Consider the following 14233-nt stretch of genomic DNA (forward strand, 5'->3'; position numbering starts at 1 on the left):
ATATTTTTGATCAATATATAGTTGTACAGCACCTCATGTTTATATGTATACTTAATGCGGTATTAGTTTATATACAGGTTATATACTTTATGTTTATAGACTGCTCATATATATTGTTTTCCTTTTTAAATATGGCCACATGCACATGTGTCTTTACTTTATCTTGCAGGATGTGCTGATTAATTTAGTTTTTGTTCTTTCTTTTTGGCATATGCAGCCAACATTTTTATGGACAAGTTGGAAAGCCGAGTATGAATTATATATATGTAACATTTAAGGCTAGTTGCACACTAGCGTTAGAGATTTGGCAGGCTGTTTCGGCAGGGAATAGCCTGCTGGACCTCTGCGCACTCTGGCATTGCTGGGGGTTTGTAAGGCTCCGTCTGGCCCCATTCACTATAATGGAGACCAGCGGATATCCGGCCACATTCTGGCAAATATGCAGAGAATCAGCCGGAAGAAAACTGCTGCGTGGTTCTCCTCCGGCCGATTCTCAGCATATTTGCCGGAATTTCGGGCTCCTCTATTTTTTATTATGAACACTGAGAAAAGTCCCACTGTCTATTGATTTATGAATGGTGGGCAACCCTGACTGTGCTTTCATGGTGAGGCATGTATAAGTTTAGATTCCATAGGAGTGGGAACATCTCATATGAAATATGGCAATCATCTAACTTCAGTGATTGCTGCTATAAGTAGTGTAACCAGGTATTAGATTGAATTGGGCAGTTACTATCTTACATGGTGATGTAAAGGCTGAATAATTAGTTTGTTGTTCCACAATGCTTCAATAATTGAAAGACAATGTTTTGCGTTGACTCTGGTCCCATATACCTAATATTACATGTCTGAAAAGCGCTCATATAGTAGAAGGTGGCATCTAAATGTATACAACAGACTTGGTTAAGAGCTTGTTAAGATTTATTGCAGACACAAAACTGGTAAAAGGTGAAAAGGGGTAAGAAAAAAGTCTCAGTCAGTGGTCTGAAAATAAGTGCCCCTTCTTTCTGATATAAAACAGAGGAAGGGAGAATAATAGACTAAACCGACCTTAATAGATGACAGAAAAGCCTTGTGAAAAAAAGGTCGGGGGTTACTGAGCCATTGCCATTGTATAGAACAAAGCAATTCATGGATAAGATCATATGCTGAGAGATCAGCTCATCCAATGCGATGCTGATGTGAATTTGGGAGAGGGTAAGGACCAATACTCATGTTCTGTATAATGCTGCACTCAATGCACTGAATGGATCTGCTTTTCTTCTGCAATGTAACAAAAGAGCTATTGCAGCTGGCACTCGTTCTCTTGTGGGTATTAAAAAGGGGGGTGGCAAATGGTGTTTTCTGGTCTGCACCCCCCTCTCTGGCTGTCGTCTACCTCCTCCTCCTCCTCCTCTCTCCACACCCAGGGACTGGCCAGGAAGGAGTGAATAGCATGCTCCCTACTATCCAAGAGCAGGGGAGGGTGAATCCTTATAGGGTGGGTGGGTGTGTGGCTTGTCCTCACTGACTGCCACTCCTATCCTCCCCCCTCTTATACACAAAACACACAATAGACCAACACAAAGAGGACATAAGGTTGATTGCTCCTCCTCTCCTATATGGCATGTAGATTTGTAGGGTGGCATTGCTAAACATGGTCCTGTAAGCCATCAGGCCTTTTCGTTACAGGGAAAATGACGAATATCCTAGGCTGAGGAGCTGACATTTGTAGGATTACGCTATCGGATCAGGATTGTCTACACCAAAGCCTGCTGTTTGTGGGATCGCAAGCTGTCCACTATGGGCAAATGTACTGGGAGATGTACCTTGGTTGGAATCTGCTGCCTGCAGCTGGTGAGTTAAAACAATAACCGGTTTGATGGGATTCTGGGAAACATTCACAAAATGAACACATTATTCCTTAATTTATAATAATTATGCTACCCAAATGACTCCACATCATCCGATCATATCCATATTCCCATTGTAAGATTGCAAGCACTCTATATTCATCCTGTAAGGCAAAGTCTCCCTGTCATCATTTGCATTTGCATTATAGACGCCTAGACTTTTATTAATATTTAGATGATTTTAGACACATTCAATAAATACTTATGTTCTGAATGTACATGAATCCCATTGTCACGTGTAAAATACTTGTCTTCAGACTGTATGCTATTTCTATTACTGTATATATGCTATAATGTGTCCACTGACTAGGCACAGATTCATCACAGAAATGGTTATTTTACACAATGAAATGTGCATATTTAACCAATAAAAAAGATTTAATCTGTGTATATCAATTACAATATTTATGATATCACAATAATGACTCTTGGCAGACGCCATCTAATATCCTATGCTAAGTTTGGAGTTTTATGCAGTGCCATTTGTTATAGAGTAGACTGTGCACTAACTTGTCTATATAGACTTTTATATGTTTTTCATGTGGAGTGTATTATTGCAGCTATTACAACCTATATAAAAATACATCTCCAGGTTGGAAATCTGAATCATGGGAGATTTGCAGTTTTGTTACCTGATAATAAGGACAGATTATTTCATCCTACAGAAATGGGATGCATACAGTCTAGAACTTTATTATCAATGTCATGCACCTGCCTTGTTCAATTTATTAGTATCTGAGTTTGTTCCAAGGCTTTTCTTCACCTGGCTTGTTGGCGCCCCCCTGACACTCAGGGCACATGCTCCATCAGCTTCTCTTAGTTACAACAATGCCTAGTCAGATGGAAATCTTGGTCAGGCAATTGTTTGGGTCAACCATTTACACGTGGATGTTTTTTTCAAATGTGAACAATGTTAAAAAAAGGTCTTTCCCATGTTGTAAGATAAAACCCAGCTCTTCCCTCAAAATCAGTGACGATGGCAGTCAAATGCTTTAGCAGATTTCTTTTTTTCTCATCTATTTTCAGTTTAATTCTAGCAAAAGTAGTATTTTATGGACCATGCCTATTCTTCCGAGCCATATAAATGAATAAATTTTGCAGGGCTTCAGCTAACATTTGAAGGCCACACAACCACATCAGTATTTTGGAGATGCCACCATCATGTATGGGACAACATGTCGGTGGGGTCAGGTTGATTCAACCAAATTGATACATACAATATGTGTTGAATAAATGTGTCCCAACATAGAGTGGTGGCTTCTAGGGAGGACCGATATGTGGCAGATACCATTCCCTCTAAGATGTGTGGTAGCACAACTGCACAGCTCAGTAGCTATCCCTGATAATGGAATTTTTGGGCCGACTCTGTAAAGTGTCCACTGTCCACAGTGCTCTTGAATTGCTCTGCCCAAATATACAGAGAACTGTGCAACTGTAGAGTTACAGGTGCACAGTTGTCACTATATCTTCCCTACACTCATCTATAGGACCATTGCAGGGATGAAACAGGAAGCAAAACCATCAGTGTTAATCCTCCTGTTACAACCAGGACTACACTGGAGCTTGGAGGGGTGAGTAACCACTGGACCCCAGGTATGCAACATAATGACATAAATGAAATGTGTATAGGTGGCTTTAGACCTTATAGGCCTTGTATGTAACTAGTTATTTTTAATGGTGGTAGCAGTAGATTTTGCATGTGAATTAAAGGGGTTTTCCAAGATCTTCTGGATAGGTCATCAGTATCTGATCGGTGGGGTCCGACACCTGGGACACCCACTGATTAGCTGTTTGAGAATGCAGCAGTGCTCACGGTATTGCTGCAGTCTTCTCGCAGCTTTCCCTAGGTCATGTGACATTAATTGGTCACATGGCCTAGGCGCAGCTCAGCCCCATTCACTTCAATGCCAAGCACAACCGCTATGAAATGGACGGCGCTGTGGTGAGCAGGGGAAAGGGCGCAGAGCTACTGGGTCCGCAAATGGGTCCGCATCCGTTCCGCAATTTTGCGGAACGGGTGCGGACCCATTCATTTTCTATGGGGACGGAATGGATGCGGACAGCACACAGTGTGCTGTCCGCATCCGCATTTGCGGAGCGCGGCCCCGATCTTCAGGTCCGCAGCTCCGCAAAAGATAGAACATGTCCTATTCTTGTCCGCAGCTTGCGGACAAGAATAGGCATTTCTATAGGGGTGCCGGGCGGGTGTGTTGCGGATCCGACGTGTGAATGGAGCTCATGCACAGGAATGTATTTTCTTTCCGCATCCGTTCCGTATTTTTTTTTTTTAGGACAATGTGCAGAACCATTCATTTCAATGGGTCCGCAAAAACAGTTACTCCGTGTGCATTCCGTTACTGTATGTCAGTTCCGCAAAAAGATTGAACATGTCCTATTATTGTCCACATTATGGACTAGGATAGGAATATTAGATTATAGATAGGACTATTAGCAATTCTATTAGGCCCCTTTCACACGGGCGAGTTTTCCACGCGGGTGCAATGCGTGAGGTGAACGCATTGCCCCCGCACTGAATCCGGGCCCATAAATGGGGCTGTGCAGATGAGCGGTGATTTTCATGGATCACTTGTGCGTTGCGTGAAAATCGCAGCATGTTCTATAATCTGCGTTTTTCACGCAACGGAGGCACCATAGAAATGAATGGGGCTGCGTGAAAATCGCAGGCATCCCCAAGCAAGTGCAGATGCGGTGCGATTTTAACACATGGTTGCTAGGAGATGATAGGGATGAGCAACCCCGGACCCCATTAAAGTAAATTTACTGTATTATTTCCCCTTATAACATGGTTATAAGGGAAAATAATAGCATTCTGAATACAGAATGCTTACTAAAATGTGCCTTGAGGGGTTAAAAAATAAATAAAAAATTAACTCACCTCATCCACTTGATCGCGCAGCCGGCATCGTCTTCTTTCAGGACCTGCAAAAGGACCTTTGATGACATAATCGTGCTCACTACGTGGTGAGCGCGGTGACGTCAACGCAGGTCCTGCTGAATGAAGATAGAAGGATCTTCTGTCTTCATTCAGCAGGACCTGCGCTGACGTCACGTGGTGAGCGTGATTACATCATAAAAGGTCCTTTTGCAGGTCCTGAATGAAGAAGAAAGAAGACGATACCGGCTGCGCAAACAAGTGGATGGGGTGAGTTAATTGTTTTTATTTTTTAACCCCTCAAGCAACATTTTAGTAAGCATTCTGTATTAAGAATGCTATTATTTTCCCTTATAACCATGTTATAAGGGAAAATAATTACATCTACACAGCACCGAACCCAAACCCGAACTTCAGTGAAGAAGTTCGGGTCTGGGTACCACATTCAGTTTTTTATCACGCACGTGCAAAACGCATTGGACCCGCGCGATAAAAACTGAACAACACAACGCAATCGCAGTCAAAACTGACTGAAATTGTGTGCGCACACACGACGCATCCGGAGCAAATCCAGAACGCCCGTGTGAAAGAGGCCTTAGAGTCCAGCTTTCCGTTCCGCAAAATGCACACGGACGTCATCCATATTTTTGGCAGATTTGAGTTTTGTGGACTGCAAAATACATTTGTGCATGAGCCCTAACATGCATAGTTGAGATAATAATGTACAGGTGTCTGTGATTCACAACTTATATGTTGGGGTGTGCCTTACTGATTTCAGTTCAGAATGCATCATTTAATGTGCACCTAATACAATACTGTACTGGATGTTTAATGAAAGTAGCACACAATAAAGAAAACCATATTACTGGGGCTATTCAGCATTAAGGGGACAGCAAGTTATAGAGCAGAAGGAGCTGAGCATATTGCTTTACAGTTTTGTGGGAAAAAGATCAGTATAGCCTGTATTTTAGTCACTATTTTTTTCTGATTAGGAGTCCAGTGGGCGGTCCAATTTAGTAATAGTTACTTAGTGACACAATCTCATTCATGCACAGTTATACAGAGATAGCTGTCAATCACTGATAGGACCCCTCGCTGGATTCCTAATCATAGAATGATCAGAGATTTTAAAGGGCTTGTCTTATCTTGACGTTACTAAGATGAGATGAGACATAGTCCCCGCTGCACTCCGCTGTTTCCTGGCCAGCAGGTGGTCGGGACTGTGTCTCATCTCTCCTTGGTACCAGTGAGATGAGACAAGCCCTTTACTGAATAACATAAAATGTATACTGAATCTTTTCCCATAGCACTATATATCAATCTGCTCAGCTCCTCCTGCTCTATAACCTGCTCCCTGCAGCTCAGACACCATATTCAACATGATAGGTGCATTTTAAGTGTATTTCATGTACAGATGCTAAAGGGGTTTTGCAGGACTTATTGATGACCTATCCTCATTATTGGTCAGTATCAGATCAATGGGGGTCTAACATCCGATACTCCCGCAGATCCGCCAGTGCCAGAAACTATACAGTGTATGGCAGGGCTGGGACAAGGCCATTTGGTGCCCAGGGCGAAGATGGCAAACTGCGCCCCCCCCCCCACCCCCCCCCCCCGTTTTTAAGAAAGAATCAATGTTGTTTCAAAACAAGAATATACTTAAAGCAATAGAACAAAGGACTGTGGGACTTTGAAAGTCACAGACACTATAAAGTTCCCCCCCATCATCATGTGCCAGTATAAAGTCCCCCCCATCATCATGTGCCAGTTTTGTAATAAGCCCCCCCAATGTGCCAGTAACACTATTGTAAAAAAAAACACTTATACTTACCTAAGTGTCAGCGATGCGATGCAGCCTCTTCCTGTGTCCCACGCTGTAATGTAAGGCTCAGGCGGCACGATGACGTCATTGCGCCGGCCTCTGATAGGCTGCCGGCCTAGTGCCTGCAGCCAGGGGCGTACATAAAAATCACTGGGCCCCATAGCAGGAATCTAAATTGGGCCCCCATTCCCCTTTTATAGCCCCTCCCTTTGTTCCATGAACTATTCTTGCTGCTGCGTTTTATAATTTATGCCATCAGGGCCGGAATGGGATTACAAAACAGCCCTGGCACACAAAAGAGGTATAATAGATGCAGATGTATATTATATACAGCAGTGTACAGTTATGTGAGGTACGCGGTATAATAGATGCAGTGTGTACAGGTATATAGTATATTCCCTAGTGTTCTGATATGTGAGGTACAGGGTATAATAGATGCAGTGTGTACAGGTATATAGTATATACAGCAGTGTACTGATATGTGAGGTACGGGGTATAATATATGCAGTGTATACAGTATATACAGTAGTGTAATATGTGAGGTACGAGGTATAATAGATGCAGTGTGTACAGGTATATAGTAAATACAGCAGTGTATTTACACCTCGTACCTCACATATCAGTACACTGCTGTATATACTATATATCTGTACACACTGCATCTATTATACCTCGTACCTCACATATATAGTATATACAGAAGTGTACTGATATCTGTACACACAGCATCTATTATACCTCATACCTCACATATCAGTGCACTGCGGTATATACTATATATCTGTACATATTGCATGTATAATACTGTGTAATATATGCAGTGTGTGTGCATGTATGTGTGTGTGTATATATATATATATATATATATATATATACACAGAGCAGTGTATTGATGTGACACATAGAAGGTATAATACTGTAGATGCAGTGTTTATAGAAATATGTGGTCAGTTATGCATTATAGTCACTGTGAGATACATGAGGTAGTGGTAACTGTCTGAAGTAGTATACATGAGTGAGCAATGAGTAAAAACAGGGCATGGAGGGGGGGGGGGGGTAAATGATGAAAAGTGGAGGACCTCCTCTTACCTCTCCATTCCAGTCTGTATGGATCAATACAGAGCTGCTTGTGAACTTTTAATACTTGCTGTTAGGGGTTGAAGGACCTGTGATGATGTCATCACAGGTCCTGGCAGATGTACCTTTGAAACCTAGGAACTACACCATTTTTGGTGCAGTTACTTTGCTAGATTCTGCAGGACCTGTGATGTTGAAGATGATGTCATCACAGGTCCTGGCAGATGCACTGTTCTAACCTGGGAACTACACTTTACACTGTGCAGTTCCCTTACAGGACCTGTGATGACATCATCAAAGGTCCTTTAGCTTTAGAAAGGTAAACAGGAGTAATTAGGGGGCGGGGCCTCTCCTCCACTTCGGTGCCTGCCTGCAGCCTATCAGAGGAAAGGGAAGGGACACGCCTCTCCCTCCCCTGCACCTCCGCTAGCACAGACAGTTTACAATGGAGATGAGCGCAATGGAAGCGCTCATCTCCCTGTGCCCGGCGGCGGCGGCTCACTTGGGGGGGGGGGGGGTCATTTTAGTTGGGGGGACACATGGGGGGGCACAGCATGATGTAGGGGGGGCCGTGGCTGGCACTTCACCTGCGCCCCCCTCCTGTCCGCAAATGGTAGCGCCCAGGGCACCCGCTCCTTCGGCCCCTGCCTTGTACCGGCCCTGGTGTATGGAGCGGAAGCAAAAGGCCCAGTACACTGTGTGGTTTCCAGTGCTAGTGTATTTCAGCTCAGCTCTCAGTCACTTGAATGTGACCTGCGCTGCAGTTTACTGGCACCAGCACTACACAGTGTACAAAGCGTTCTGCTTCCGGCTCCTTACACTGTGTAGTTTCCGGTGGTTCCCAAAACAGCTGATCATTGGGGTGTCAGACCCCCTGTGATTTGATATTGACTGATGGTCATCAATATCTATGTCCTGAAACCCCCCCCCCCCCCCTTCCCCCCTTAGCTGTAAAATAGTGTTCATAGGTGAGTTTACACTTAGACCTATGGATGGGACTAATACTGAATAAAATGGATTGTCCAAGTTTTTTAAAATCTTGCAAAAATTGTAAAAAATAGAAAATATCCTATACAAACCTGTTTCTTCCATGCCACCTCCTGCACCTCCTCCCGTTCTTAGTATACAAGACTGCAGCAATGACATTGAGGTATATGGCATGAGACTGCTGCAGTCAGTGGCGTAACTAGACCTGACTGGGTCCCACAGCACATTTTTGAATGAGGCCCCTACCTAGCAACCCCCTCCTCCCGTGCAACCCTCACTCCTGCGGCTAGTCAAGATAACTCTCTCAGGGGCGGGCCCCTTCTGAGTTTAGGCCCCTGCTTCCACTATAGCTACTCCCCTGTCTGCAGCAGTCACATTCGTACACCTCAACATCACTGCTACAGTCTTGCATCCAAACAACAGGAAGAGAAAGACCGGAGGTGCGGTGCTGAGAATGGCCTGGAAAAAAAACTGGTGAGCATAGGATTATTTTTTATTTTATACATTTTACTTGCGAGAGGTATATTTTAAACAACTTGGGCAACCACTTTAAATAGAATTCCCTTTGTTCAAGGGGTATGTCCCTACACCATGACACTGTTAGATCAATGCGAACAGTGTCCATGGTATGGTAAAGCCCAGTTCTCAATTTATTCCTACTTTTCTATCAAAGGTGCTCCAGAATTGTTTCATGGGAAATGCAAATATTTCCTAAAACAGGCCTGTTAGTAAAGACGACTGGTGGTGTTACCAGTACAGGGATTTCGCTTCTTATTGGGATTGTCTGACAAGTTATTATGTATGGAGTTAGACCCTTGACGTCTGCCATTGGGGGAAAAAGGGATCGGAGATTTTAGATTTCAACATGGCCAATGCTTTATTTCTCTTTGAGATGCCATGTTTCTGATGCCTTATTCCCAAATATAGATGAGCGAATTTCCTATTTTGAAATTCGTTCACGCTTCGTTTGGTGGTAAAAGCAGATATGCGTTATGGATTCCGTTACCACTGACCATAATGCAATTCTATGACGGAATGCATAGCGGAATGCCATTAGAGGCATTCAGTTATTCATTCCGTCATAATAGAAGTCTATTGGCTGCAAAGCGGATCCGTCCTGTTTCCGTTATGCAGGCCATCGACTTCTATTATGACGGAATGAATAACTGAATGCCTCTAAAGGCATTCCGTTATGCATTCCGTCATAGAATTGCGTTATGGTCCGTGGTAACGGAATCCATTGTTGGGGATGCAACAGCATGTAACATATACAGTATTGTGTATTATTATCACTTGACCAGTAGATGGCGCTGTACATTAAGGTTACCAGTTGTGTATATCTATAAAACTTGTTGGTTTCTCTATCGCTCTCTCTCTTTCTCTCTTTATACCAAGATGGCTGCTCTTACAGTTTGTTAAATAGTTTTGTATGTTTGGAACTTAATCCACACAAGTAAACCAAGTTCTGCCTCATCACAAGCTACTAGTGTCTTCTCTAATACATAACCAACATCCATAACGCAATTCTAATTTTACCACCAAACGAAGCATGAATGAATTTCATAACATGAAATTCGCTCATCTCTATTCCCAAAATTAGGCTTGTTATAATGTGCGAGATAAGATTGGGATCCACTAAGTGCATTTATAATACTGGTGTCTTCTCCTGCCTCAGGCAGCAGGTGACCTCTCATCCACTCTATAGATTCCAGCACTGGCAGGTGCTTGAAACAGCTGATTGGTTGGGGTACCGTGTTTCAGACCACCACCGATCTGATATCGTTGACCTATCCTGAAGATAGATAATCAGTATCTAAGTGCAATATATTATAGTAATGCTTTTCGTCATACTCATGTTGACAGTCTTACATTTTTAAAGCATTTGGCTTTCCCCCTTAACGCAAAAGATTTATGAAATATTCATTGTGCAGGGATGGCTGATTGAGTCGTTCTGGGAATTCTCATTCTATGTAATACTGACATCCCCAGTCTGTCTGTGACCTTAGGCCTTTGCATTCTCTTAAATCCCTTCTCCATTTCATGTCTGACCCCGGAAATAACAGTGGTTAATTTCACTTTTAACAATGTGAAAATAAGCAAAGCAGTCCAGGTCACTGCCCCTCTCCTGGACAGCCTCAAAGTGCACAGGGGATCCAGATAAAATCTCTGAACTCCATACGATAAAGCATCCAACAGACCAGTATAGAAGTCTCCTTATTCATAAGATACCTTCCTACTATACAGAAGCTCATTCAAATACAGGTGTGTTGATGAGATGCTCAAGGACTCCACCTTGCGAGTAGCCCAGCAAACAAAATTCTGAAAAAACAAGACCCCTATAGATGACAGGAATTGTGACTAAATCAGAGCACGGTGACATAATTCAGTACTAAGCAGATCCCATATCAATAAATCAAATTTAACTGTCCAAGAACCCTTGCATTGAAAACAAAAATCCAAAAGGATTCTCTGTTCAGGAATTTCCTGGAGTGGTCACCTCTCCAAACAGGTTTGAAAACCTTTTCAATACCAATCAAAGAAAAATTAGATGAAGAGACTATACCCATTATGGCGTTCCCTAATATGTATAAAAAGCACTGGGCCCCATAGCAATTTTTTTTTAATGGGCACCACCCTCCCCCTGCAACTTCTTCACAACCCTCTTCTCCCATGCAACCCCCACTGCTGTGGCTAGTCAAGATCTTTCTCTCAGACCAGGCCAGCAGCTGCTCCGTCCATATATATATATACGGTATATATATATATATATATATATATAAAATGTCCATATATGTATATATCGTTATTTTATAATACCGTTGAGGGGACCTTGACAATAAAATCTTTTCGTCTCCTCCTGGGTGGGCCCCTTCTGAGTTCTGGCCCCAAAGCGGCGGCTTCCCCTGCAGCCCCACTCCAGATAAAAAGCATTAATACATTTACCACATTTTTATGTTTAAATGTATCACTTTTTAAATGTATCTAGTATAGTATATAGTCCCTTAAAGGGGTTGTCCCACAAAAAATATTCTACAGTTTTCAAACCAGCACCTGGATTTGAATACTTTTGTAATTGTATGTAATTAAAATTTTTGCATAGTCACTGAGTTGTTCAATAAAATGTATCTGTACAGCGCCACCTGCTGTTTGTTTTTTTATTTCTTTGACCTGCTCACTGAGATGGCCGCACGTGCTCAGTTTCATCCTTTAACTGCCTCTTGAGCTGTTATAGGTAGATCTGAGACACGCCCCCTGAGCTGCAGCAGAAAGGACACTCCCCTTGAGCTGTCGGCTTGATATAAATCTAGCAGAGCACTGAATGGGGAGATCTCTGGATCCATGTGAGGTACAGGGCTGGTTCTAGCTTTGTTAGAAAGAGGTTGTCATGTACTATATAACGTCTGATTTTCATTTTTTACATTAGTCATGGGATAACCCCTTTAAGAATCCTTCAAGCATTTTTCCCACAATAGAAGTTAAGCTTACTTGTAACGGTCACGTCCACACACACACAGGGGGAAGGGTAGTGACCACTGCGCTCCACCCTCACCCCTGGCCCTGCCTACTTGCCTCACGAGTCCTGATGACAGGGGACAACTGGACGGCAGTCCCTAACTTAGGATATGTGCAGGGAAGACAGACAAGACAAAATACGGAACATGAACGGACCGGGTCAGAACCAAGAGAGCTACGCAGTACAACTGATTAAGCAAAGAATGGTCAGGAGAAGCCGGGTCAAATACCAGGAGAGTAGCGAAGTACAAGAGGAGTCCAAAGAGAGTAGTCAGGTGGGAGCCGAGGTCACAATACCAGGATGTATGCGCAGTACAGGAGGAGCAGGCAGAGGATCGTCAGGGAACAGGATCAGGTAAATATTCAGTAGTCCAACAAATAGCCAGGAACCTAGAAATTAACAGGCAACCTGTAGCCAGCAGGCTGCCTGTATTTATAGTGGGGAGTGAGGGTCATGTGACGTGGCCAGCGTCACATGACCGACAGACCAACCAGTCGAGCACCGAGTGATCAGCTCGGCGCTCAAGGCAGACTAAGAGCAGGGAGCCACTCAGCTAGTAAAGCCGCCCTGGGAATGAGGTCAAACACAGAACCTCATTCCAAAAGCTAAGCAACAGTTCTGCGGGCAATGGGGGACCGAGTGCACCTTCGGAACCCCGTGACAGTACCCCCCCTTTTACGAGGGGCCACCGGACCCAAGACTTCAGGCGATGGCTTTTCAGGGTGTTCTAAATGAAATTTACGAACAAGTCTAGGAGCATGAACCTCCCTGGCAGGTACCCAAGATCTCTCTTCAGGTCGATACCCCTTCCAGTGAATCAGGTACTGCAAGGAATTACGCACCTTCCTGACATCCACTATTTTAGACACCACATACTCGACAGCATCATTAACAAGAACTGGCGGAGGCGAGGCTTTTGATGGTACTACCGGTTCAAAATATTTTTTAAGCAGAGATTTATGGAACACATTATGAATGTGGAATGACTCAGGCAGCTCCAACCTAAAAGATACCGGGTTAATCACTTCCGTGATCTTATATGGTCCAATAAAACGAGGAGCAAATTTTTTAGAAGTTACCTTGAGAGATAGATTCTTGGAGGACAACCATACTTTATCCCCAACCTGAAAGTTTACCCCCCTTGAACGTCTCCTATCGGCCTTGAGTTTTTGAGAATATTGAGCCTTTTCTAGGTTCGATTGAACCCGGGCCCAAACTGTTCACAGTTCGGAGGAGAGTTTATCAGCTTCAGGGTTAGAGGAGGAGACGGACGACCCAGAATGAAAACCATGGTTACAAAAGAAAGGGGAGACCCCAGCAGAAGAATTGACACGGTTATTCAGAGCAAATTCAGCCAACGGAAGGAATTTGACCCATAATTGCTGGTCATCAGCAACATACAACCTCAGGAACTGTTCCACAGACTGATTAAGGCGTTCAGTCTGCCCATTACTCTCAGGATGGTAGGCGGAAGAAAAAGACAACGAAATTTTGCATCTTTGACAGAAGGCCCTCCAGAATTTGGACACAAACTGCACACCCCTGTCCGAAACAATATTTTCCGGGATGCCATGTAAGCGAACAATCTCTTTCACAAAAATAGATCCCAGGGTTTTAGCATTCGGAAGTTTAGACAGGGGAATGAAATGAACCATCTTGCTAAACCTATCGACCACTACCCAAACCACAGTCTTACCCTCCGCCAGCAGTAGGTCAGTTATAAAGTCCATCGAGATATGGGACCAGGGTCTACTGGGAATGGGTAGGGGTCGTAGGTTACCAGCAGGGCGAGTCCTAGGTGTCTTAGACCTGGCACAAACCTCACAGGCTGACACGTAGGACTTGACATCCCTGGTCAGAGTGGGCCACCAATAAGATCTAGAAACCAGATCCTTAGTGCCCTCAATACCGGATGTCCACAAAAGGCAGAATCGTGACACTCACCCAACAGCTGGAGACGAAATTGTACGGGAACAAACAACTTATCTGTTGGGGTGGATGCCGGTGCCAGATGTTGTTCAGCCTTAATGCGAGCCGAGATATCCTGG

General features: G+C 43.7%; 1 protein-coding gene across 2 annotated transcripts in view; it reads left to right on the forward strand.

The window, feature by feature from the left end:
• The first annotated feature begins 1592 nt into the window (after positions 1–1592).
• NKAIN1 (sodium/potassium transporting ATPase interacting 1) overlaps positions 1593–14233 on the forward strand; it is a 54307-nt gene continuing 41666 nt past the window's right edge. Inside the window, exon 1 of one of the 2 annotated variants that reach the window (XM_040421900.1) lies at positions 1593–1836. In XM_040421900.1, the coding sequence (XP_040277834.1) occupies positions 1783–1836 (54 nt within the window). In that variant the 5' untranslated portion in view covers positions 1593–1782. The remainder of the gene's footprint in view (positions 1837–14233) is intronic. The other variant, XM_040421901.1, reaches the window with a different exon arrangement.

Source organism: Bufo bufo, chromosome 3 (genome assembly GCF_905171765.1).
Source record: "Bufo bufo chromosome 3, aBufBuf1.1, whole genome shotgun sequence".
In the NCBI taxonomy this organism is placed as follows: Eukaryota; Metazoa; Chordata; class Amphibia; order Anura; family Bufonidae; genus Bufo; species Bufo bufo.